At 41.0% G+C, this 27,370-nt stretch overlaps 1 protein-coding gene across 22 annotated transcripts in view; it reads left to right on the top strand.

Moving 5' to 3' along the window:
• Window positions 1–27,370, top strand: part of ZNF821 (zinc finger protein 821) — a 38,458-nt gene that overhangs the window by 1,095 nt on the left and 9,993 nt on the right. Inside the window, exons 1-8 of one of the 22 annotated variants that reach the window (XM_064273822.1) lie at window positions 9,903–10,619; window positions 12,460–12,522; window positions 13,077–13,795; window positions 14,608–15,204; window positions 21,751–21,876; window positions 24,550–24,695; window positions 25,361–25,465; window positions 26,570–26,736. In XM_064273822.1, coding sequence (XP_064129892.1) covers window positions 15,165–15,204; window positions 21,751–21,876; window positions 24,550–24,695; window positions 25,361–25,465; window positions 26,570–26,736 — 584 coding nt within the window. In that variant the 5' untranslated portion in view covers window positions 9,903–10,619; window positions 12,460–12,522; window positions 13,077–13,795; window positions 14,608–15,164. Of the gene's footprint in view, window positions 1–9,902; window positions 10,620–11,636; window positions 11,735–12,161; window positions 13,796–14,607; window positions 15,205–21,750; window positions 21,896–24,549; window positions 24,696–25,360; window positions 25,466–26,569; window positions 26,737–27,370 lie in introns of those variants that run through there. The other 21 variants (XM_064273824.1, XM_064273819.1, XM_064273821.1 and 18 more) reach the window with 21 other exon arrangements.

Below are 27,370 nucleotides of genomic sequence, written 5' to 3'. Positions count from 1 at the left end.
ATTATCATATGAGATTTCTGATTTAGAAATGCTGTGTCTTTATAGCCATTTGCAGTTCTAAATAAAATGTGTCCAGAGCTTCAAAATACAGTGTTTGGTTCTTTAAAGCAGGGCTTTGAACTAATTGGAACTGGTTCAACCATGGCAACCAAGCGAAACCGGAAGAAATCCGAATTTTTACGATTTGGGTTCTCCCTTCCCGGTAACCGGAAGAGAAAACTTACAGAACGGGAAAAATTAGGGATTGAAGCGTTAAGAGACTCAGAAGAGGCATAGTGAGCCTTTTCAGGAGCCTGACGCATGAGATTGGATTATTGACTATGGAGAATGACTGCGCAGTGGACCGCCATCTTTGCTTCTGGCTCTGCTCAAAATTTGATGGGCCAAGATTTGGTTGCTATGCAATGTATATGCTGCCCTTGTTTTCTGTGAGGGAGATTAGGTTTCTAGCAGGGCTTCAACCTATAGTTTTCCCCATACTGCTTACCCGTTATGAAGCACCCAAATATAAAAATTCAGGTCTGTTTCAGTTTGTCTTCCTCAGCCATTACTAAACTGGGAAGAACCACTTACTTCCAAGCCCTCCTTTAAAATATGCAGTAAATACATATGTAAATTAGTCCATTTTGCTACAAGATTATTTTTAAGTGAGGGTTAACTGCTGTAGATTAAACAGCTTTAGAGACACAGCATCAGATGTAATGTGTGTGGACCTAGTTGAAATCCTGATTCAAACAAACTGACTATAAGAGACATTTTTGAGACAACTGGGGAAATTAGACTGGTCCAGGTATTAGGTGATAGCAAAGAACTATTATTTTGTAAGGCGTGAAAGTGGCATTGATGTTTTGTAAGAAAATGCCCCCACTTTTTTGGTAAACAATGTGTACTGTATGAAAGGGATAAAATGGCTATAAAATCTTGATAATTGTTGAAACAGATTATGGCTAATATTGTACTATTTTCTTTATCTTCAAGTGTGTTTGAAAATGTTCATGATAAATCTTTACAAATTAAGTCCATGTTATGGGGGGAAATTACAAAAACAGTTAATGTACTAATCATTCAAATCCAAAATGTGGAACTTTTTACAAGAAAACTGGCTCTAGATTACAAGACGCTAAAGAGACATAGGTTCCTGGGTAGTACAAGCAGTTTGCCATTGGAACGCACCCAGTAGCACTGCAGAAGAAAGGCCTGGCCATCTGCTTCTGTAAAGATTGTTGTTGGATGCTGTTGAGTTAGTTCCTACACCCAGGAAAACCCTGTGGAGCAGCTCTACTCTGTAACACATGGGGTTGCTATGAGTTGGAATCAACTTGAAGGCAACGGGTAAGGAGACATAATAACCAAATACAATACCTGAAACTCAACTGGATCCTGAGTAGAAAAAAAAAAAAAAAAGATGTTTGGGGGAACAATTTGGGAAATTCAAATATATACTGGGTATTAGATATGAAATTATTAATTTTCTTAGATGTAATAATGATAATGTAGTTGAATAGGAAAATGCCCTTATTCTTAGGAGAGACATGCTGAAATATTTAGAAGGTGTTATGGTTTGAATTGCATTCCCCCAAAAATGGTGTCAACTTGGCTATGCCATGATTTCTAGTATTGTGTGTTTGTCCTCCATTTTGTAATCTGTTGTGATTATCCTATGTGTTGTAAATCCTAACCTTTTCGATGTTAATAGGAGCCCTGGTAGCACAGTGGTTAAGAGCTCCAGCTGCTAATCAAAAGGTCAGCAGTTCAAGTCCACCAGCTGCTCCTTGGAAACCCTATGAGGGTGTTCTACCCTGTCATACAGGGTAGCTATGAGTCCACTCAATGGCAACAGGTTTGGTTTTTTGGTTTGATGATGTTAATGAGGCAGGATTAGAGGCAGTTATGTTAAAGAGGTAGGACTCAATCTACAGGGTTAGGTTCTATCTTGAATCAACCTCTTTTGAGATATAAAAGAGAATCGAGCAGAGAGATAGGGACCTCATGCCACCAAGAAAACAGGCCCAGAAGTGGAATGCATCATTTGGACCTGGGGTCCCTGCACTGAGAAGCTCCTAGACCAGGGGAAGATTGATGACGAGGACCTTCTCCCAGAGCCAACAGAGGGAAAGCCTTCCCCTAGAGCTGGCACCTGGAATTTGGACTTCTGACCTCCTAGACTGAGAGAATAAATTTCTGTTTGTTAAAGCCATCTACTTGTTGTATTTCTGTTATAACAGCAGTAGATGACTAAGATAGAAGGAAAGTGTCATGATGTCTGCAACTTTTTCAAATAGTTTAGAAAACAAAAAGTGTGTGTGTGTGTGTATCTCCACTGGAAACGGAACATGATGAAACAGACTTAACTGGTAAGGATAAATTTTATGTGGACATAAAGAAGAATTTCCCTAGAATGGAGGATCATTACATACTATAGAAGGCAGTAGATGAGGTTGTAAAGTTTTCCCTGGAAACTAGCTGACTAAACCAAGGTCCTTTCTATTAATAAGTATATTCTGAATCTGTTGCATTTAGTTTTTTTTTTTTTGTAATTTTATTGTGCTTTAAGGGAAAGTTTACAAATCAAGTCAGTCTCTCACACAAAAACCCACATATACCTTGCTACACACTCCAAATTACTCTCCCCTTAATGAGACAGCCCACTTTCTCCACTCTCTCTTTTTGTGTCCTTTTTGCCAGCTTCTAACCCCTTCCACTCTCTCATCTCCCCTCCAGGCAGGAGATGCCAACAGTCTCAAGTGTCCACCTGATCCAAGAAGCTCACTCCTCACCAGCATCCCTCTCCAACCCATTGTCCAGTCCAATCCATGTCTGAAGAGTTGGCTTCAGGAATGGTTCCTGTCCTGGGTCAACAGAAGGTCTGGGGGCCATGACCACCAGGGTCCTTCCAGTCTCAGTCAGACCATTAAGTCTGGTCTTTTTATGAGAATTTGGGGTCTGCATCCCACTGCTCTCCTGCTCCCTCAGGGCTTCTCTGTTGTGTTCCCTGTCAGGGCAGTCATGGGTTGTAGCTGGGCACCATCTAGTTCTTCTGGTCTCAGGATGATGTAGTCTCTGGTTCCTGTGGCCCTTTCTGTCTCTTGGGCTCGTAATCGCCTTGTGTCCTTGGTGTTCTTCATTCTCCTTTGATCCAGGTGGGTTGAGACCAATTGATGCATCTTAGATGGCTGCTTGCTAGTGTTTAAGACCCCAGACGCCACTCTTCAAAGTGGGATGCAGAATGTTTTCTTAATACACTTTATTATGGCAGTTGACTTAGATGTCCCCTGAAATCATGGTCCCCAGACCCCTGCCCCTGCTACGCTGGCCTTCGAAGCATTCAGTTTATTCAGGAAGCTTCTTTGCTTTTGCTTTAGTCCAATTGTGCTGACCTCCCCTGTATTGTGTGTTGTCTTTCCCTTCACCTAAAGTAGTTCTTATCTACTATCTAATTAGTGAATACCCCTCTCCCACCCCCACCCCCTGTAACCACAAAAGAATGTTTTCTTCTCAGTTTAAATTACTTCTCAAGTTCTTATAATAGTGGTCTTCTACAATATTTGTCCTTTTGCAACTGACTAATTTCACTCAGCATAGTGCCTTCCAGGTTCCTCCACGTTATGAAATGTTTCTTGCATTTAGTTTTAAAGCAGAATACAAGAGACTGATTTCAATATCTTTTTGTTTTTTCAAAGTGGAAATATGTTCACTGTTGTTTAATGATCTAAAAGTAATACATGTTGTTGTTCGTTGCTGTCTGTCCAGTTTGCTCCGACTCATGGTGACTTTACGTATGACAGAATGAAACGTTGCCCAGTCCTGTGCCCTCTTTATGACCATTGGTATGTTTGAGCCCATTGTTTCAGCTATTAAACATATATTTAAAAAGTTAAATTCAAAAAAATACGTAAGGCTATTAAAAATACGTAAGATAATAAAACGAAAGGCCCGTGTAACACTCCCCCAAGCCATTATTTCTGTGCATATATTAAGAAATTATAAAAATTTAATATGAATAAGATAATCATATGCACTCTGTTCAGTAAACCTACTTTTTATACTTAATAAATTCTGGATATCTTTTTATGTCAATACGTAACAGACCCACTTCATCTTGGCCAGTGGAAGCAAAGTATCCTATTATGTGGAAATACCATTATTTAACCAATCCCCTGTTGATATTTAGGTTGATTCCAATAATGTTCTATAATGTGCTGTAGTGAATATCTTACCAAGAATTCTGTGCATACTTTTCAGATTATTTCTTAGGGATAAATTATCATAAGTGGTATTGCTAGATCAAAGAGTATGCATATTTAAAATTTCATATCCATTACCAGATTCCTCTCCCAAAATGTCCCATCAATTTATCCTCCTATTAATAGTGTGTAAGAGTCAATTCACCAACTCTGGGTGCAATCAATCTTTCTAATCCTTTTTAAGCTAATAGATAAGACACATTTTAATTTGCATATCTTTGAACATTAGTAAGATAGACTATCTTTTGTGAATAGTGTGCTCATGGTAGTCTTTTACCCACTTTCCAATGGTGCAGGTAAACGTTAAAAAATAAAATTTTAAAGTAATGCATAAACATGGCAAAACACACACACGGCTGAAAAAGATGTATAGTGAAAAATAAGTCTCCCTACTCCAGCCCTTTGTCCTTCTCTCTCCCTCCCCAGAAGTACGGTCACCATTATCACCAGATTCTTGTGCCTTTGAGCAAATGACTTAATCTCTCTCTGCCTTGTTCCCTCATCTGTAAAATGGGAAAAATATTACCTACTTTAATAAAGTAGTTGTGAGTATTAGATGTGTTATTTTATGAAAAGCTCTTAGAACAGTTCCTGACAGATAATGTTTAATGCTGTGACTATTATCTGTACATAAATCGTATATATGTCTTTTTTTTACACATAGAAGCATACGTATATATATGTATGTATTTTATATATATTATTCTGTAATTTGCTTTAAGATACGTATTTTAGAGGTTTTTCCATATCAGTACTTATCAATTCTCATTGTTTTTAAGGGCTGCATAATATTCCATTGTATACATGTACATAATTTTTTAAACATTGCTGTATTGATGTGCATTTAGGATATTTCCAATATTTTGTCTCTGTAAACAATGCTGCCATAACTAGAACTTTGCATGAATTGTACTTGTTGGGTAAATTCCCAGAAGCAGAAGAACTGGGTCAAAGGGTAAATATACTTTTAATTTCAATAGTTATTGCCAAATTACTCTTCAAAGAGGAAGCATCAATCTACACCACCACCACCACCACCAATGTATGAGTTTCTTTTTCCCCTTGCCCTCAATAGCGCCTGTGTTTAGAAACTTTTGGGGTCCTTGACATTATTGCAACTTTGTATAAACCCAGAAAGATGAGCTAAAAGTGTCATTGAGCCCATGTCTAGCTAAAAATGACATGATTCTTTTATAAAAACTTCTTCCTGCTCAAGTATTGCTTGAATTCAACAATCACAACTTATATCCTGGGCTTCAGCTAAACCTGTATATTGAGTTTATTTCCATCAACTGAGAATTGTACCATAACCAGCCAGTTGCTCAAAACAGTTTCTCTGTCCCTGACTAAACAGACCAGTTTCAGTCAGAAGCTTAACAATCCAAAAAAACTAAACCCGACCTCACACTTTTACTTGAAAATCCTGTCTTGCAGTCAGGACAAAAATAAGATATAACATATCTGTGGTCAACTAACCAGGTACTCTTTTTGATGTAAATATAACTAGTGGCTATAAGTAAAACTTGACAGAGTATTTGAACCTAGTAAAATAAGAATCTGTAATGGGCCTTAGCGTAATGCTTAAGCACTGGGCTGCTTACTGAAGTGTCAATGATTTAAACCCACCATCCGCTCCACAAGATAAGAGACCTGGTGATCTTCTTCCATATAGATTACAGCTAGGAAACCCTATGGGGCTGTTCTACCCTGTCATATAGGGTCGCTATGAGTTGGAATCAACTTGATGGCACACAACAATGGCCTGCAGGCCTGTTTTTGACAGTCCCTCCAGCTAAGAGTGGTTTTTACACTGTTAAAGGTTGTTTATATGTTGCTCACAAATTCAAAAATATTTACAGTCTGGCCCTTTACGAAAAAAGGTCCTGGTTCCTGCAAAGCACTGCACATAGTATAAGAGAGAAAGAGAAAAATGATGGGCATAGGGTTTTGGCCTCAGTTCCCTCATCTGTAAAATGTTTGTTTTGTTAAGTACGTTAAGAAAGGGCAAAGTCTCAGAAAGCTTTTAGGCTAAAAATATAAAATGAAGTAGGAGCCACTCTGGACATCTCCCTAAGGCCTGGAAAAACACCAAGATCACTTTTTGAGCACCTACAGAACTATTCTGCAGAGAACTTAATATCATTAATTAGACCTATATACAAATATTAAACATTTCTATGGCTTTTAGCATAGTGATTAAGAGCTGTGGCTGCTAACCAAAAGGTCAGCAGTTTGAATCCACCAGGCACTCCTTGGAAACCATATGGGGCAGTTCCACTCTGCCGTATAGGGTTGCTATGAGTCGGAATCAACTCGACGCAATGGATATATAACGGGTATGGCTTTTTGCAGTTTACAAAGCACTTAAAAGAACATTATCTCAATTTGAGGCTCATAACATTCCTGTGAAACAGCCGTAGGTCAGAAATGTCTTTTTTTCCTGGGAGGAAAGTAAGGCTTAGAGCTAGAAGATGACCAATCCAGAGTCGACAGCTTTATAAGTGCCAGAATCAGGTCTTGAATCCAGATCTAAAGACTCAGTGTCATATATTTTCCATGTATCCATATTACCATAAAAATTCACATCCTGACTTTATCTTCAACTCATGTATATTGAGTTTACCAATAAATGAAAAAAAAAAAGTTATACTGTCACACTTATGTCTCTGATTTGCATTCATGTATAAGATCAAACCAAAACCAAACCCAGTGCTGTCGAGTCGATTCCAACTCATAGCGACCCTATAGGACAGAGTAGAACTGCCCTATAGAGTTTCCAAGGAGCGCCTGGTGGATTCCAACTGCCGACTCTTTGGTTAGCAGCCGTAGCTCTTAACCACTACACCACCAGGCTTTCCATAAGATCAAAAGAGTTCTTAAAATCAGTTTGCTTTCATTACATGTATTCTCATTGTAATCATTATAGAAAACTTAGCTTTCCTTAAATGAATTCAAAGGAGTGAAAAATTGTAACTCTAAGATTCTAAATATAAAAAGAATTTAAAGTATATCCTTTAAAACATGAAGTTCTTATCAAGACTGTCCACTGGCATAAAGATAGACATAGAGATCACTGGTGTAGAATTTAGAGTCCAGAAATAAAACCATTGAATCTGGACAAGGTTGCCAAGACGGTTCAGTTGTGAAAAAAGTCTTTTCAACAAATAATGCTGGGACAACTAGATATCCACATGCAGAAGAATGAAGTTCGACCCCTAACCTCACGCTATATACAAAAATTAACCCAAAATGGATCAAAGATCTAAACATAAGAGCTGAAACTATAAAACTCTTAAAACAGGTGTAAATCTTCATGATTCTGGAATAGGCGATGGTTTCTTGGATATAACACCCAAATTACAAACAACCAAAGGAAAAAAATATAGATAAATTAGGCTTAATCAAAATGTAAAACTTTTGTGCTTCAAAGGACTTATCAAAAAAGTGGAAAGACAACCCACAGAATGGGAGAAAAATTTTGCAAATCTTATATCTGATAGGTTTAGCATCCAGAATATATAAAAAAACTTAAAACTCAACAATAAAAAGATAACCCAATTAAAAAATGGGCAAAGTATTTGGATATTCTCCAAATGGCCAATTTTATTGTTGTTGTGTACTGTTAGGAAGCCCTGGTGGCATAGTGGTTAAGTGCTACGGCTCCTAACCAAAGGGTCAGCAGTTCGAATCTGCCAGGCGCTCCTTGGAAACTCTATGGGGCAGTTCTACCCTGTCCTGTAGGGTCACTATGAGTCGGAATCGACTCGACGGCACTGGGTTTGGTTTGTTTTTTTTTTTTTGGTGTACTGTCAAGTCGATTCCGACTCATAGTGATCTGATATGACAGAGTAGAACTGCCCCCATAGAGTTTCCTAGGCTGTAAATCTTTACAGGAGTAGATCACTATGTCTTTTCTCCCACCAAGCAGCTGGTAGGTTTAAACCACTGACCTTTCAGGTACCAGCAGCTGAGCACCTAACCATTGTACCACCAGGGCTCCTAAATGGCCAGTAAGCACACGAAAAGATGCTCAGATCTTTAATCATTAATGAAATGCAAATCAAAATCACAGTGAGATGCCACTTCACACCCACTAGAGTGGCTATAATGAAAAAGACGATAACAAATACTGCCACAGATGTGGAGAAGTTAGAACTCTCAAACATTGCTGATGGGAATATAAAATGGTGAAGCCACTTTGGAAAACAGACTAAACATAAAGCTAAACAAATTACGCATAAAGTTACCATAAAACCAAACAAATCCATTGCCATCGAGTCAATTTCGACTCATAGCGACCCTATAGGACAGGGTAGAACTGCCCCATAGGGTTTCCAAGGAGGAGCTAGTGGATTCAAACAGCCAACCATTTGTTTAGCAGCCAAACGCTTAACCACTGGCGCCACTAGGGCTCCAAAGTTACCATATGACCCAACAATTCCACTCCTAGGTATATGCCCAAGAGAATTGAAAACATGCGTTCACACAAAAACTTGTACACAAATGTTCATAGCAGCATTTTTCATAATAGTAAAAAAGTGAAAACAACCAAAATATCCATCAATCAATGAATGGATAAATGTGGTATTTCCATACAATGGAATATTAGTCATAAAATGAAATGATGAACCTTGAAAATCTTATACTACGTAAAAAAAAAGCTAGACCCAACAGGCCCCTATATTGTATGATTCCATTTATATGAAGTGTACAGAATAGCAAATCAATGGAGACAAAGTACATTAGAGGTTGTCAGGGGTTAGGGGAAAGGACTTCTAATGGGTATGGGGTTTCTTTTGGGGATGATGAAAAAATGTTCTGGAATTAGTTGTGATGGTTGCATAACCTTGTAAATATAATAAAAACCACTTAATTGTATACTTTAAAAGGGTGAATTTTATAATGAGTGAATTGTCTCCTAATAAATTTTTTTGAGGTTCTAAAAACTCTTCTATTTTTTTTTTCCTATAAAGCCCTAATAAGGTCATTGTAGGAGCCAATAAATACAAAATGGATTAGAAAGATATTTCAAAGGAAAGTTAATATAGTTGAAGTGGTAAAATAAGAGCATAACTTTGAGTATATTAAAAAAAAAAAAAAAAACCCAGTGCCGTCGAGTATATTGGGAAAGCAGAAATAAAAGTAAAGCTGAAAAAAGTACATGATTAATGAAGAAGTCTTCTAGAGCAAGCATAGTTTAATTTTCCCTTATTTGATTATGAGTCACACCTCAGCGGTATTATTAGCGCACAAGAAAGTTATAACAATAACATTATTATGAACCCATATTATTTGCAACTCAAAAAGATGGAACAAGCTGCCCACATTTACACATGCCCGCCTTAACAATGAAACCAAGATCATTGGAGGTTTTCTCCTAATGCTTTACCTGTTAGCTAGTTTCCTGTTGAAAATGTCAACCGTGTCAACTTTAAATGACATAATAAAGCCATATTTATATCCCTCAGTCTAAACTCATCAAGAACGACTGTTAAGTATAAATGCCAGTGTTTATTCCAGCTTGCGTTTTTACACACAACTGTCTAAAAACTTGCTGTGTGGATGAGAGTATTCCATTTTCTGGCTACCCAGGAATTAAAATTTTAAGCGAAATTAAAATCTGGAATAGTCAGATGCATAGAGACAAAAGCTTATTAGTGGTTATCAGGGGCTGGGGTTGGGGACTTATTGCTTAAGGGGTTCTGAGTTTTCGTTCGGGGTAATGAAAAACTTCTGGAAATGGACAGTGGTGATGGTGGCACAGCATGGTGAATGTAATTAGCATCACTAAATTCTACACTTAAAAATGGTTAAAATGGAAAATTTTTTGTTATATATATTTTACCAAAATAAACTTTTTAAATAAAAGATTTAAATGTTTCCCCTACTGAAGTTAAAAAAATAATTCCTACTTAAATAATGAATGAATAAGCTATATAGCACAGAAATGTGAAGGACCAAGATCCTTCAATACAGCCATTCTGTCATATTAAACACATGATACAATGATACCAACTCATTGGAGATTTGAGGGAAGGACATTTTGCAAGAGTGCTTCATGCAAATACCAGGACTTTTTACCCTATAAACAGGGGTCATCCTCATTTGCTCTTTGAGGGGCCAGTATTCATACGGGATGTTTACATAGTGCTTTCAGATATTCATTTTACATGATTGGCAGAACTCTGAGATTGGTGGCCTGGAATTATATTATCCATTTCACATTTAGGAGCAGAAGCTCAGAATTGGGAAGTGGACTTGCCCAAAGCCACCTGGTCAGTAGCAGAGCTGGGACTCAAAGCTGGATCTTCTAATAACAGATCTCATCTTCTGTCCACCACACTTTCTTCTTTCTCCAAATAAGCGATGTCAAAGGTAGGCTTAAAGCATTCTATAGGAAGAGAGAATGAGAGGAAGGAAAGGCAGGCAGTGGGGAAAGTAGAGAAAGGAAAGGTGACAGGGGGAGATGCTTTATTAGCAACTGAGTCCAATCACTCTCAGTTGCCCCAAATACTCCTTAAAAGCAACAATGCCACAAATTACCCTGCTCTAAGTGAATCCTTCGCCGCTGGGTCTACGGCTACGTTATTGTATTAGTTGAAATTCATGTTGGAGACTTAAATGTCTAAAAGAAATCTCAAGATTTTTGAGGTTTTGACAGCTGAATTTAATCCCTCCCACAAAGCCCCGTGACCCTCTGCCTCGGTCTTATTAAATGCCTCGGGGGCCAAAGAAACCGTGAAGTGTGAGGAGAATGAAGGGAAGAGGGTTTGTGGTTGGCGAGGGGCAGGAGGTGGGGCGGAAACCAAGGTTGGGCTAAAGGAGAAGGAGCCTGCGGTGGGACTGTGGTTGGGGGGATGTGGGTTTTGTGGCTGAACTCGATGGTGGGGTAGGAAACCGGGATCAGAGTTGATAGCCGGAGTGGAGTTTACAGGCCCCGGGCGGGTTTGGGCTAGGGGAGCTGAGGGGGGAGAGAGCCAGAGAAAGACATAAGGAGGGGGCGAGGCTCGGTGGTCTCGGGGCTCCAGGAAGGAGGCGAAGCCCCTTGCGAACGTCTGTGATTGGATACGCCCTCAAGTCCCGCCTCCCCGGACCCCCTCTCCCCCTCAGGCCCCGCCCACACACCAGGCGCGCTCCAGGGAAGCGGGGAGGGGGACCAAGCTGGAGCAAAAGGGAGGGAGGGAGAGGAGCGCTCGTGCACGCGCCCCACTGGCTGCGGGTGCGCGAGCAGCGCGCTCCCGCCGCCCGCGTCGCCATCTTTTCCCCCTCCGTCTGTCTGTCTGCCAGTGGCTTTGTCCGTCTGCAGCGCCGCCCCTCGGTTACCCGCCACTGGCTCGGCCCAGAGCCGCCCTCCGCCTGCCGGGGCCCTGTACCGGAGAGGCGCGACCCGGTCGGGCCCGAGCTGCGGCCCGGGGCCCATTGTCCGGCGGTCCGTCTGTCCGGAGGCGGGGCCCAGGGACCCGGAGCGCAGCGGAGCGCCGAGGCGTCGGGTAAAAAGACCCCCGACTCGTTCCCTCTGGTCCAGACTGAGGATGCAGGGGCTCCTCGTCCCCCTCTTCGTCGCCGGCTGTCGGTCCTTTTGTCTGTCTGTGATTGAGGAGTGGGCTAGGGGCTCGTTCTGGCCTGGGGGCGGTGCAGCCAAGACCCCCCTCCCCCCGCGGCTCACCCCTCCGCGCCGCGGCTCGCCCCTCACCCCGCGGATCCCGAGATGAGGCCGGGCCGGGCTGGCTGCCCGCGCCGCCGATCCTCGCTCTGTCCCTCCGGCAGTGTCGGGGGCAGGGGGGACGTCCGCGGTGCGGTCCTCCCAGCGTGGGCCCTCGGCAGCCCCCGGCCGCGGGCCTGGCCTCCTGCGGCTGGAGCCCGGGCGCCGGCAGCCTAGCCGGCGTCTGACAGGGTTGGGTGGAGCTTCGGGAGGGGGAGGCTGGGCGTGGGAGGGCAGACCGGGGGTATCGGTGCCCGCGTCTCGGTCTCGCAGAAAAGCTTCTAAATTTAGATTTCTGAGAAGACTGTTGTCTGAGGGTTTGTCTGAGCCGCCTCCGAAGACCTCTGGCAGTTGTCTGATAATTCCTGGGAATTTACCTGTACACATGCTTGAGGAAGCAAGAGGGAACATCTCGGCTGATTATACACACGCTCCAGACCAAACAGAAGTGGGAACATGGTGAACGGTGAGGCGGCTGTGTGACCAGCTTTCTTGTTCTCTCCTTTTTGGCAGATACAGATCATTTGGATTCAGGCGAGTTTGCTTTGCTCCGTGGGAACCGCACCAGAGCTGGAGGTGGGAGTGCGCCCTTTTTTCTTAAAGCTTGGCTTTCACCGATTTTTGTTGCTGAATTCTGTGATGTGCCCTGGGAGCTGCAACCAAACACCTGTGGGAGAGTAGGGACTGTGATAAGTAAGAGGAGTGGAGAGACGTTGGGCCGCTCCCGAGGACGCCTAACCTGGTCCTAAAGACCAACAAAGCGTTCTTCTTTTCCAGCAGAATTCCTGGTAGACCTGAATCCCCGTTTCCCTTTCTTTCCGCCTCATTTTTCTTCAGGATGGTGATGTTTAGATAGCTATCCATTTAATTTCTTGGTTTGGTTTCGTATTTGGATTTGGGATGAGGCAGTATTAAAAGTAAAATTGAATGACCTTTAGGGCAATGTCTACGGGTTTTATTAGCTTTTATTGCATGTGATTGCCTCTAAAACAGCTGTCTAACCTCTGCGATCTTGATGTGTCATGAAGAGTGTCCTTTCAGTCCCATTTATTTATTTTTAAAGAGTCCATGATGGCCTTTTTATGTGGGGGAGGAGAGTTATTTGCTTATTTTTTCCCTTTCGCCCTCAGGTGTGAAGTCCCATTGGGTACCATCTGGTCAATTCCGCATTTGGCCACTAGGAGGATTGTGAGATGCAGTGGACACTGCTGATTTAAATATGCAGATACTCATCTCTTGTCTTCTGACTTAGGTAGCTTCAGTATTGAACTGTTGCCTCACTAAGATGATCTGAATAGAGGTTAACTGTCACAAATGCTTTGGCCTTCCTTCAGAAGGGACTTCATTACCTGTATATCACAGTTGTAGTTCCTGATCTTGAAGGGGAGAAATTTAAAGATTAGTCAAAATTCTATTTTTTTCCTTAGACAACACAGAGGTGTATTTCTGCAAATTTTAGAAAAAAATTACAGATAACCTGCAGTTTATTTAACTTGCCACCTTGTGATTCTACAGACGTACAAGCAAAGATCCAAAGTGTGATATTTATTCACTGCGTTGAGTAATTTAAAATAACTACTTGATTAGAAAGAAATGATATGAACAAACAAAACTTAGAACCAAGAACACATATCATTAGCATTAGCCATTAGCATACTGCCCTCTAAATGTTAAAACTGATTTTTACTGTTACACATTTGGAGTTTTTTGTTGTTGTTGTTTTAATTAAAAGTCTGAAAGAGAACTGTGTTTAATATGCAGATATGATAGACGACTGCCCGAAAGCTGCTTCCTTTGCCACTTCCTGTGGAGGCCTGTCTTTGCCATTTGCGGTTACTTTCTTCTTTTGGTAAGGGGAGGCAGGATCTGATTACAGGTCTGAGGTCCTTTCTGGCTACATAGAGTAGTTAGTTGGCATAACAGGAGGTGAGTCTTCACTAACTGGAATGCAAAGTATAGGTAGTTGTAGCCTCTCATAACTCCTCTTAATATACAGTCAGCTGTAATTTTATATTTATTCAGTGGAAGTACAATTTGAGAAAGTAGGAACTTGGAGGGTGGCCAAATCCATTTTCCTGTCTTTGGTAGGAAGAGAATCCATCTCTTTTTAATCTCTAGGTCTGTTTATTCTCTTTATCTTTCAAAGAAATTTTCACAGCTCCTGCTACTAATCCGTGCCAGACTCTAACAATACTTACCACTGGGAATGTCTGTCTTATAGCTAACCAGGAAGCCCCACACTTAAGTGTCTGTTCTCTTCTGTATCATAAGGGCAGGCGCATGTCTCTGCAGCATTTCTATAGTTTGGGGAGCTTTTCTCTTTGTTCCTCCCACTGATCTCTTTGCTACATAGAGCCTGGATGAGAAGGGGCAGTGAAGTTTTAGCTTTGACCACCACTCTGGAGCATGTGAGCAGGGCCAGTGCACAGTTGGATGTTCCACATTGGGGTACTGAATTAGTACTCAACAATGTGGATGTAAAAGCCCACCCTCTACACCGGAAGTCCAATTTGTTTTAGCGCCTTGTCTTCCACAGTGCCCAGCATTGCGCCTGCATCACTAGATAGAAGCTCTATTTCCCATGCTGTTTTCATTTACAGATGCCTAAGAGTTTTGAGACATTTCCTGTCTCACAGGGATGTGATGCCTTTTCACCTCTAGGTGAAATAACTGCTTGAAAAACATCTGGAGGCTTCCACTGGTGCACATTGCAGTGTTTGACTTCCAGTGGGCATGTGACATGTGAGCTATCACCCTCTTTGGCTTCCTTTTATTTCCTTTTACAATTCATGGGGATTATCCCTTTGAGCCCACAGTATTTGTAACCCTGGTTGCCTTGGTTTTGCTTCCTTTTCTATCCTGTGACCTTGATCATGATCACTTGACAGTATTCTGGATTTCACAGATGGATTTAGAGTAGAATTCTCTAAACCCTCTGAAGGAGTCCCCTCTTTCACTTAAACTTCCTGTTATCTTGACATTGTGCTAGAAATTTATTCATTTCTTTCTTTGAGTCATTAGTTCAGTTATTTTTAACTGGTGAGTTTTATACACTCAAGGGCTATTTTTAAAAGTTTTTATCTTTTTATGTAATTTCTGGGCAAAATTATATGTGCTAGCCATGGTCCTTTTTCATTGTAGGTCAGCACCTTGCAAGGAGGTAGTAACATATCCAGTCGTGAAACTGGGAAAGGCCAGAGCTCTTGGATCAGGGAAACATGTCCCGTCGGAAACAGACAAACCCAAATAAAGTTCACTGTGAGTACTGGGCTTTGTCTTCTGAAACCTGGGGATGTTGAGGGTTGAAATGGAAAAGTAACTTAAATTTAGAGTGAGAATCTCACAATAATTTGTGAAAAGAGGGCTAAAGGTGTTGAATATGAAGGATTTAAAGTATGTCTCGTTGCCAGAGGAGGTGTTCAGAAACCTGTCTTAGGGTACGTGTACTGGATTCATCCTTAGAATACCTACTTTGTGCAAGGCCTTGTGGTAAATGCCAGGGCTATAAGACGATTCAAGATATGTAAGACTATAATACAGCCTCAGATATATATCTAAAAAGTAATGTATAAAAATACAAGATTGTATGTGCTGAGTGTCCAATAGGGACACTGTAGACTATACATACTAAAGACATTGAAAGGAAGGAGAGAGCTCCGCTGGCTGAGGTAGTAAGGGAACACTGGATGGAAGGGGCTCTAGACTGTAAACTTGAACTGGGTCTTTCTGTTGTAATTAGTTACTGTCAAGTTTATTCTGACTGATGGTAACCCCATGTGTGCAGAGTATAGCTGCACCATATGGTTTTCAAGGCTGTGAATTTCAGAAGCAGATCGTCAGGCCTGTCTTCCAAGGTGCCTTTAGATGGGTTTGAACCTTCAGCCTTTCAGCTGCTAGGTCAAGCCCTTAACTGTTTGCACCACCCAGGGACTCCTAATTAACTGGACCTTAGAGGATTGAAAGTAGACTAAAAAGTAAAAAAGAAGAAGGGAGAGGGACAGTCAGATAAGAAAAAAACATGAGCAAAGATATAAGAGGGAATGCACATGATACATTAAGGGGATGAGTAGACTTTGTATGAAGCAAAATTTTATTTGTCCAGAAGTTGTAGGACATTAGGTTGGAGATGTTTGACTCTACATTGTGGAGGCCTGAATGCCAGACCAAATTCACACTTCATTCTGTAGACTGTAAGGAGCTGCTGAAGGATTTTATGCAGGGAGAGTGGCATGTCTGGGACTATGAAGCACTGTGTGGGATGAATCATATAAGGAAGAAACTGGAAACAGGGAGACCAGGTGTGCACTCTTGCCTTGCATTGTTTCTTAACAGTTTCATATGTACGTTTTATTTCATTAATTAGATTGTAAACTTCTAGAGCGCAGCGAGTGTGTCCCATGTATGTTATGCATCCCTCTCTACTTCCAGCACTGCTCGTAGAGGGTGTTCAGAAGTGCCTTATTAAATAAACACGAATATGTCTAGACAGATTTGAGATAATTAACCAGTATTCTGTGATCTGGGGAGATAGGCATTTCACCCAAATGTTCATAAAATAGCTTCTTATTATTACTGAGGACTGACTAAAGTATAGCAACATTTGAAGAGAATTCAGAGGTATAATATGAAAGTTTAAAGGAAAAAAACCTACATTTGAGAGGATTGATTAGTCAAGGAGTTGAGAGAACTAACATTAATTAAAAATATAGTGTATGCCAGGCACCATGTACTTTATCTCATCTGGATGGGTTGGTTCAAGAATAGGAGAGAAAACAGAATGAACAGAGGAATTAAGAGGGCACCAACACCTTATAAATGAATGAGGTTAGGGTAGCAAACCTCCATGTACAATGAACTCTTCAATTTAAGTCCTGGAAAAGTTTTATAAGAGGAAACAAGTTGAATACTTATATGAGTATACTCTGGAATAGATGGATGTGGAAGGGCTGTTTAATATAAAGGTGAGTGATTTAGGAAGGAGTTATAAATTGTTGCTACAACAGTAAAATTTAGTGGGCCTGAATGTGAGGATCACCAAAGGAGATAAAATGAAGTATAACTAGCATAGATAATACAACACATGCGCATTTAAGAGGATTGTCTTCTCTGTGGATGAAGATGAGTATTGATTTAAAAAAAAAAAACACAGATGTGGCTCCAAGAAGGCAGGGCTGAAAAAGGTACTTTTACTAGCGATGATGGGTTCATAAATAAGGCAATCTTAGGAGTTGAGCATTCATCTATAAGAGCTATCTCTGTCTACAGAGACTGGTAAGACCCAAAGAAAGTAGCTGGCGGGAACGATGGCATGATTATGGTAAGGCAGGGGAACCAGTAAAGGTTTGTGTGGCCTATGCCTGCATACACATAGTAGACATCAATCAGCTGCATCTCCTCCCACCATACTAGTCAAAGTCCAAGAAGAGCTGGCATTGGAGTTGGAAAACAGATGCACAAACAGGCCTTGGAGAAGGGGAGAATATCACATATCCACAGCTACAGAAATGGTTTGTAGAATTGAGGGAGTGAACGTTGTATTGTGGTAGAACCAAAAAAAGTGGGTGGGATTTCACAGGCTCTTCAGTGGTGACCCTCAGAGGGTCTTTACTCTGGAGCTACGAAAAGAAAAGTTCAGCTGCTCCTAAAGAGCAGGCTCCCAAAGAGATGTTGTTTTCAGTGATGTATTTGGGTAGGGAACCAATGGACTAAGCTTGACCAAAGAAGGAAAGACACTGAGATTTACTGTTCTCTGAGGACCTTCTATTTATTTACTATTTGGAGACTGAAGCTGACAGTGCCCTTTCGAAAGATCATCTTCTCACTGCCCGTGGCAATAGTGGCAAGTAGAAATGGGTGATCTCAGTCTTCTGACCACTTGAGTCTTATATCCCCTTACAGTGAAATGGAAGCAATCAGACATATTGAGTCTAATGCTGGCTGTCCATTTAAAGTAAATGGAATGGACTCAGGGTCTGGGTGGCAGGAAAGTCTGCAGAAGCTTTGCTTAAATGTCAAAGCCAATTGGCAGTTGAGCACAGTAATGGATGAGCTTCATTAGATCTGCCTCCTGGGAAGAAAAAGAAGACTCTGTGACATGAAGCTAAAAGTCTGCCTAAAAGAATATTTTAAGAATCCCATTGCTATTGCCCAAGAGCACTTTTTGGCTCCACTTAAGCAGCCGATGGGCATGTACTTGGTTTTCTTCAGGACTGTTTTTGAATCTAAATTATTGGCATGATATCTCCTTTCCCCAGAACTGTCCAGACTTATTCTTGTGTTTTCTGCAAATCTCTTAGTTAATAGACTCAAATGCAGAGCTTTTGGACTAAAACCCCAGAAAAATTGTTATATTAGTTATATAGAAACTGGTGATGGACTGAAATTCCTATTAGACCTTCTCACCTCTCATATCATCCCCTAAAATTTCTGTCAGTTGTTTTTAGAGAGGCTGAAAATACAGTTGCTTTCACATTTCCAATTGGCATGTTTGAACCAAGCAAACCACTGAGAAAAGGAAAATTTCTTCTCCTTGAGAGACTTTTGCTTTATGATTACAAAATACGTAAGAAACTAAAAACCTTCAATTAAAAGTTTTTCACAGAGAAGAGGGAAGAGCCTTTAATGTCCTTTCTCTTCTAAAAAGCACAACCTGTTTTGTCTTCATTCCATTAGCATCATTGTGAGGTAAATGGCTATGTTCCCAACATGTGATAGCACTGTGGGTTACAGAGACTGTTGCCTAGAAATGGGATCCTAAGCTCCTTATTCCCAACACTAGCTTATTTTTTCTGAACTTGGCATCTGCTTTCTTAGCATTATTTCAGCTGCTTTACTAAGAGTTCAGTCGACCTGAAATTGCATTTATTTAACTGTACTGAGAATCCAAGAAAAGAGAATTGTAAACTCTTTGCCTTTATAACTTTCATCTCAGGCTTCTCATCCATTCTACAAACTTACTAGCATGGCTTTGTTGTTACCTGGTCTGAAAAACCTTAACCAAATCAGAGACAAATAGTATCTTGATTTCATACAAAAAAAAAGGGGGAGGTAGCATCTTGCTTTTTACTGTGGAGCCCAGATGACTCTTTTCTCAACTATTAATAGATAAATATCCATGTTAACTAAGGTGGTTGTCCTACATTAATATCTAGAGACCAGAGGATTTTTTTTTTTTTAGCCTTTTTCAACAGTCTCAAGATAGAAGGAAATAACCTTACATTATAAAAACAGGCAATTCTATAACACTTCTTAATCACCAGTATCTCTATGGATCACATTATTCTTGAGTTTAAGCATGGCATACTTTTAGCAAGTTTCACTGCCGCCTTATAAAGGGATAATTCTGGACAGTCAGATTTGGGGATGAGGTAAATAGTGACTACTGGAATATCATTTACATATCCTTAACTATGAGGTTTGCTAAAATCACTTTTTTAAAAATGGTTTTTATATATTTTGCTTTAAGTTGGTATTTAAAATAGCAGTAGCCCTGGAGAATAAAGTTTAGCTTAACACTTTTCCCAAGTCAAGAATAGAATAAAATATAAGAGGACTTTCTTTCAAAACTGTAGAAAAGAAGTGACAGAATTAATTTATCCCAACTATCCTAGTTGAGATTGCCAACCAGAGTTGTAGACAGGGAAGTTGTATTGAACAGACTCTTCTTTGTTCTGTGAAGGCCTGTATATTTAGACAACAACAAGAGACAAAATAAATTTTGAGCTTAAGTTAATGGGGACCAAACTGAATTATTGGCTGATCTTGAACACATCTTTTTAGGTACCATTCTGCTAATCCAGTGGTGATTCTTTATTCAGAAAGAAAAATAAATTAATTGTATATACTTGGTATGCTATAATCCTAGCTGGCAGCAACCCACATATCTCGGGCTGTTTCTTGAGAGACCAGAAATGTCATTGATGAGAATGGTCTGCAAGTTGATAATTATATGCTAGTACATAACTTGTTCCTTAGTGCCATGTCTGCCCATGGCTGCCAGGTCTGAAAATATGTACCTACCCAGAAGGTAGATGCCTATTCCAGTTAGCCATGGTCTTGTGGTTGGAGTGGAACCAACAGGGAGAATTTAAATGTTTCACTTCTGCAAAGAAGGAAGAGGAAGCACTGTAACAGAGAATTCATTTTTTGCTTTCGCTAGGAGTAATTTATATCCAGTCATCTTTCATATTGTGAAGATGGACTTTAAAGCAGCTTATTTTTACTTGAGGTCTCTGTAGCTAGGAGCACACTTTAATACTAACTACCCTCCACTCCCATTCAGCATTAATCATAATAGCCTTAATATTAGCTGCTCTAACCCAGGTATGGTAATTCATCACATGGTATTAGAACCATCATTTTTTTTCTTTTGTCAGATACTGGCCCTGAGAACATAATGGTGACATGTGAGTTGTGTGTGCCAGTTTTTCATAGTATAAGGATAACACTAACATTAGGATAAGAGGCATTCTTCTCACTCAGCAACAAACATTTGCTTTTCAGCAAAACCATTCTGATGAACCTCCTGACCTGCTTATAACTCTATTAGAAATCACTTAAAAATGTGGACATTTGAGTTGGACAGACCTGGGTTTGAATCCCTGGTTCCAGCATAGACTGACCTTAGTTTTCTCCTTTTAACACAGGTGTAGTAGCACCTACAGCATAGGGGTTTGTGGAAAATCAAAGCGAATTAACAAATATAAAGCACTTAACATAGAGCCTAGAACCAGCAAGTACCAAATAGTAACTATTATTAGGGTTTAGAATGTGGTAAATACTCAAAGAGTATTTGCTGAACAAATGACTAAGTGAATTAGATGAAGCCTATGCCACATCAGTTCAATTGCCCAAGGACTAGTAGGGCAGGTCAGCTCACCAGTCCTTTCCTCCTACATCATTGTATCCTGTCTCAGAACCTGAGCCTGTTTACTTTCTCTTCTGTCTTCAGTAAGAAAGGGCCTGGTCTACTGCCAAACGTTTCACTAGAGCTTTTCGTTATTCTCTCTTGCTGGCTGGGGAATGGGGTCTGTAGTTTCCACTCTGACTGAGATAATGGAAACCTAGAGAAACCCAACTCTCTTTTCTCCTTATGCCTGGGCTCTTGGAAATAAAAGAGTACTTAAATGTTAACTCTTCAGTAACCACATAGATCCCAGGCAGAGTTCATCAGAAGTAAATGCATAATCAAGATGAGTCCAGGTCTTTTGAATACTCCAGATAAAAAAAGACCATATTGGATCAAGGAAGATAGATGAAATATTTATTGTAAATTAGTTGATATGTTTCAGGAAGGTTGTTCCTCCACAGAAATGACTTCATATATCTTTTCCCTTTAATCCGTTATTCAACCAGTTGTTGATTTGCTTATAGCTAATTCTGATGGACATTGGAAAGAGACTCAAGGAAGAACTTATAGAACATGACTTGGAAGGAGAGTGGATGAACACCTGAATTAGAGAGATTGCTGTTAAGAAGGATTACTAAAGCACTTGTTTGTAGGCAAGAAAATTGGGATTCTGCAGGTAAACTTGTAAAGTAGCAGATGACCACTTTTTGAAAGGAGTCAAGACTAGGAGGATTTAAGAGAAGCAAGTGATGCTTCCTAGAGCATCTGGCCTACTGCCCAGGAAGAGTAGCTGCGCCCAGAAACTGTTGGAGGCAGCAGGCTGACTTGGAGATAAAGGACCCCACCACAGGGTACCTGCCTGTCTCCTTCCTTTGAATGGTCTGACCTTCCAACCAGCTTGCCTGGGGATGTGCTGCCCAGCTGGTGGCCTGACTATTTTTCCTTGTGACCACCAGGGGATCAAGTGTTTGCTGGGCTAGAAGAGCAAGCCCGCCAGGCGATGATGAAAACTGATTTTCCTGGAGACCTTGGCAGTCAGCGACAAGCTATCCAACAACTAAGAGATCAGGACTCCAGTAGCAGTGAGTTCTGCACCTTCTGGTAATGACTCAGGGCAATGGGAGAGGAATTATCAGAGTGTGTGTGCTCTGGGGAATGTGCATGGGGGGTTGGGAGGAAGACATTAAAGAAGGAGGTATGTGGATACTCAGTGTCCCCAAAAGTGTTCTAAGGTATATGGAGAGAAAAGAAAGGTTTGACATTATTTTCTTTCAAACTCATGGACTATAGTACTAGGCACAGTGCCATACACAAATAGGTTTGTTATGGTTGCTGTAGGCAGGGGCATAGAAATTATTAGTGTTCAAGCAGCCCCTGGGTTAGGTCAAATGAAAAGAAAAAAATTCCTGTCTCCTAAAATGTAAGGGTGGCATTATTGAAATTTTGTCTGAAGGCCCAGTTTTAATGAGATGATGCAGCATAAAAATACTAAAGTCGCAGTCTTTCCACACCCAAGTCCTAGGTAGATCCCTGTGGTTAAGACATAGAAAAGACAGTGGCTGGTTACAAATTGAGCCTCCATGATCTGCCTGAACAAATACATTTTTAGATGTTATTTCCTAGGATGATTTCCATATTTTACTAATTTCATCCATTGGATATTGGTTATTATTAGTGTCAATTTCAGAGTGACATTTCTGATTTTGTCTCCATGTTTGGGGATGGGGGAGAATGAAAAGGGAACGAGTTCTGCAACCTTCTAGGAACTACGGTTTCTACCCAAACTAATAATTTAGCAACAAAGGACTAACTGCTCAGCTACAGAAAAATGAACTCAACTATTCCTAAAAAAAAAAAAAAAAAAACTGGGAGCCACCCATTTCTCGAGTAATACAGAGGTGGAAAAGACAGCATCTATGAGTCTAATAGGTTTCCATTGTAGAAGCGATGTATCATCCTTCTAGACAACAGACTTTTTTTTTTAATGTATCTAGTAGAAAGAGGGTTTTGGGGTTTTAGTAGAAAGATGGAAACCCTGGTGGCATAGTGGTTAAGTGCTACTGCTGCTAACCAAAAGGTCGGCAGTTCGAATCCACCAGGCACTCCTTGGAAATCCTATGGGGCAGTTCTACTCTGGCCTATAGGATTGCTGTGAGTCGGAATCTACTTGACAGCAGTGGGTTTGGGTTTGGTTTTTTTAGTAGAAAGATATATTTGGATTTTTGATAAATTACAAAAATGTGTTTGATACAGTGTTGTCTTAGACTAAGTCTAGAAGTATTGCAACTAAGAAGCTGGTGAGAAAACATGGTACAATTTAATCTGTGCCAATCTTTCATTACTGAGATGAATTCAATCTAAAGGAAGCTTTGGGATAGGGAATAAAGCATACTTATGTAGATCTTTCCAGAGTCTAAATCCAGGCCACCAACCAACTGGAGTATCTAGTAGAGACACATGGAGCTAATAGCACATGATTTGGTTAGACTTTCTCATGAAGAAAGAATGTAACCAGTTTTGTCCGGATAGATACTGGTTGGATTTAAAAATTTTACAAGGGATGGTAGAGAAGAGACAGTAAGTACTGTTAGGTAGGAAAGCTGAGTCTTAACTGCTGATGCAGAGATCCTGGTGAAATGCTGCCCTGTATTTTCTCTCTTGTTTACAGTCAGGCCCAGGAGTCAGGGGATCTAGGTGGATTGGGGAAGGGCCAGGGTCTGATAGCTGCCCTAGGCTTGGCTTCCTCTTGTGGTCTTCAAGGTACTAGCACTTATTTTTCCTTTCAGAAAGAACTCCCTTTATTATCTCTCTCTCTCTTTATTTTTTTGTTCTTTCCTTTTTTTTTCTATTACATAATTATAGAGAACAAGATCAGCTCATACAAACCTTGCAGATTTCATGGCCATAGACAGACCTCTCAAAAGCCATATCCTGTACCCCAAACTAAAACAAACTCAATTCTTACTTTAGGCACAAGAAATTATATTTCATTTTAAAGAATGGTCTTTTCCTTCCACCTAATGCATTCACTTATCCATCAGATACTTCAAAACACCAACAAAACAATGGATTTATTTAGCCTAGAATGCTGAGTTACTAGCAGAGTAAGAACAGTGAGTTAAAATACCTGCCTGAGGTTGGTTGCTGTGCTAGGTTTTCCACTGTACTGAATGGCCCTTTCCCTATAAAGTGACATCATTTTAAACTAATTTACTACTGCCTCCTTTATCGAGATGAGGAAAGAAAAAGTTGCTGGTGTTCTGTAAGTGTGCCTTGGGGCTAGTTGGAAGAAAACAGATTAGTGGGACTTGGAGTAGAATAGTATATTAGACACCATGGAGAAACAGAACAAGAGGTTATGGAAAAAAGTAAGTAAAAACATCAGTAAGAAATGTTGGTAAATCAAAGGTGGTTTGTGTGGGAATGAGCACAGTGTGAGATGAGTGAGGAGGTGTGATTTGAAGTGTGAGGTATCTGGGAACCATGCCTAAGAAGAATTATTGTTATGAAAATGTTCAGGGATTAGTAACCATATTCCAATGCAGTTTTGCCTCAAATTTTCTCTGTAGTGTCTACATGGCACTATAAACAACAGCTACATATAACATGATTTGTACCCAATGAAGCACTGATACAAACTATATTATGGAAGATCTGAAAATGTTTTCCATCACAGCTGTAAACTCTAGTATACAAAGCAGCTCAGGATGTATTCATGCAGAAATCAGAACAACTGACCAGTTTGTGTGTTCCAGGTGACAGTGAAGGGGATGAAGAGGAGACCACACAAGATGAAGTCTCTTCCCACACATCAGAGGAAGATGGAGGGATGGTCAAAGTGGAAAAAGAGTTAGAAAATGCAGAGCAGCCTGCTGGTGGGAACGAAGTGGTAGAGCATGAGGCAAGTAACAAATGGCTCCTGAGTCCAGAACCCCCGACCCGCCCACTCTGCCCTGATTTTCTCATCCATATATAACAATCTTGCCTCTGGCAGTCTCCTGAGCCTCTCTTCCTTCAAACCTCAGATACACAATTCTATCACACCCAGCCTTCTTTTTCCACCCACATATCACTATACCACGTACAGCTCTCCTTCCTAAAGCTGCACTCCTTCCCAGACAGAATAGTTTCCTTCTTGTTTACATCCACCTTTGCAAAACTGCTAGCTTACTTCCCAAGGTGTATTCTTGCATATGCTTAGAAATTTAAGTCAAATTGTTGCCTGAGGCGCCGCCTTCTCACTTAAGTCTCCTGAGTATTTCTGCAGGAAATGCGGCAGGAGGGAAACTAAGTCCTCTCTGCAGTTTACCTTAGGGGATAAACTGATGAGCTTTTTCTGGGGCAGTCCTTGGTCCTCAGGGCAGGAAGCCTTGGGGAAAATAAAGGTGGGAGCAAATTTAATCACTTTCCCCTATTACTGTTTCCTTCAGCCCACAATGGGAAATCTAAGAATAAGATCTGATAACAGGTTGTGTTCCTTTGAACAGGACACCCTGTTAAAAACGGTAGGGGTAGGGAAGAGTCTGGTAAACAGACTTAATGAATTGTCTCCTTGTTGAATTGCAGGTCACAGAGAATTTGAATTCTGACCCCTTGCTTGAACTCTGCCAGTGTCCCCTCTGCCAGTTAGATTGTGGAAGTCGGGAGCAGCTGATTGCTCACGTGTACCAGGTATGGTGTAGGGACTGCATGCCCTGAAACGCTGAGCACCAGCTTGTTCGTAGCCTGGCCTTGGCCTTGGCCTTTGCTTCCAGCTCCTGAAGGAACCTTGAGTTGTTGCTTCCACTAAAACTCCACTCCAATTCTCAGAACTATTTAGAGAATAAATATGTTCTGAGTTCCCAGGCAGACACACTGTAGAAATTAAGTATCTTTATTTTTTTTCTAAATTATTCAATGCATATTTTAAATAATGAAACAGAAACTAACATCTGTTAATAATGAGGGCTTTTTTTTAAAGAAAATAAAATTAGTTAACATGTTTCTGAAATACTGGTGAAAGTTAGCATTAATGAAGGCTCAGAATAAGGCAGACTTTTATGTTCTTTTTCTCTGATCCAGTAGCACCTGTGCCTTGTGATCTGTATCGAAAAGGCATCAACACCACATGGTAGTCTGGATTTTTACCATAAAGATAGTTGGTAAATACCTGTCGGATACCAGAATTCTCAGCCAGCTTCTCGATTTGGCCTTCATCGTCCCCTTAACATGCACTTGCACCCACCCAGTATAAGCCATGCAGACAGAGAGAAATTATCCTGAGCATGAATTCTTCTCAGGCTCTGGGGCAGGTTCTGGTTCTAGAGCACCGTTGTTCTTCAAGCCAGCCACGTGTCCTAGAAGGTAGTCAGAACCCAAGCCAGTGGAATCTGAGCAATGGCCTGAATGGAAGACCAGCTATCTCAGGAGACTCTCACTGTTACAGGTGCTCAACAGAGAGATTAGTTGAAGTCCTTTGTTCTGAGACTAAAGGAAGGGGGGTGTTTCCAGAAAGTAGTTTCTAAGTGGATATTGATTATCCTGGAGGTGGCTTTAAAAAAGCCTAAGGATCACCCAGAGCCCTGGTGGTGCAGTGGTTAGGAGCTTGGCTGCTAACCAAAAGGTCAGCAGTTCGAATCCACTAGCCGCTCCTTGGAAACCCTCTGGGGTGGTTCTGCTCTGTCCTGTAGGGACTCGCTATGAGTCAGAATTGACTCGATAGCAATCGGTTTGGGTTTTTTTGGGTTTGGAGGTGGCATGAGATTGTGAGATTAAAGTTAAGGCTCTGTTCTACAGCACACTGCAGCGGTGGTGAGTGCCAAGAGCTACATGTGTCCTGTCTGTGGCCGGGCCCTTAGCTCCCCAGGATCATTGGGCCGCCACCTCCTAATCCACTCCGAGGACCAGAGGTCTAACTGTGCTGTGTGCGGAGCCCGTTTCACCAGCCATGCCACCTTTAACAGGTTAGCTGGGCATCTAACTCTCTTGTGCTGGGAGCAAACTATTGGGTGGGGGTTCTGCTTTTCTAAGTCAAAGTGGAGGCTAAAGATAGGGAATGCAAAAGCAACTGACTCATGAATTATTTGGAAATACAAATAATTAGGCTAGTGAGTATAGCCATTCTACTAGCTATCTCCAGAGAGAAATGGATTCCTGTATCAGAATAATATTGTCTTTACCCTATTAGGATAATATTTTCAACTATAAAGAGATGTGAGGAAGTCCAAGAATGTTCATAGTAAAGATTAGAGAAAGAACTTACAGGGTACTGGCAGACCCTCGTGTGAGGACAGTCTCTACTGTGTCCTGAGAAGGCTAGGACTAAGTGAACATTGTGTACTAGTCTTGTTTGACTAGTATATATGGTAGTATATGCTGCCTTTATATTGTTGGCAATGCCAGGGGAAGAGGCGGTTGAGTCGGTGGACTGTACCTTTCCTGATGGAAGCTTCCATCTCAAGGACCCTTCATTCCCACAGTAGAACTGCCCCTGCACAGCTCTTGCCAAACACCATCACTCCAACATGAATGAAAACTTCATTTCTAAGGGTTCGTCTGATTTCTGGTGGGCTGCTGTGGCAGTTGGCTCAGTCTCTA

Source organism: Loxodonta africana, chromosome 21 (assembly GCF_030014295.1).
Source record: "Loxodonta africana isolate mLoxAfr1 chromosome 21, mLoxAfr1.hap2, whole genome shotgun sequence".
Classification (NCBI taxonomy): Eukaryota; Metazoa; Chordata; class Mammalia; order Proboscidea; family Elephantidae; genus Loxodonta; species Loxodonta africana.
This window is presented reverse-complemented; position numbering and strand designations above follow the sequence as displayed.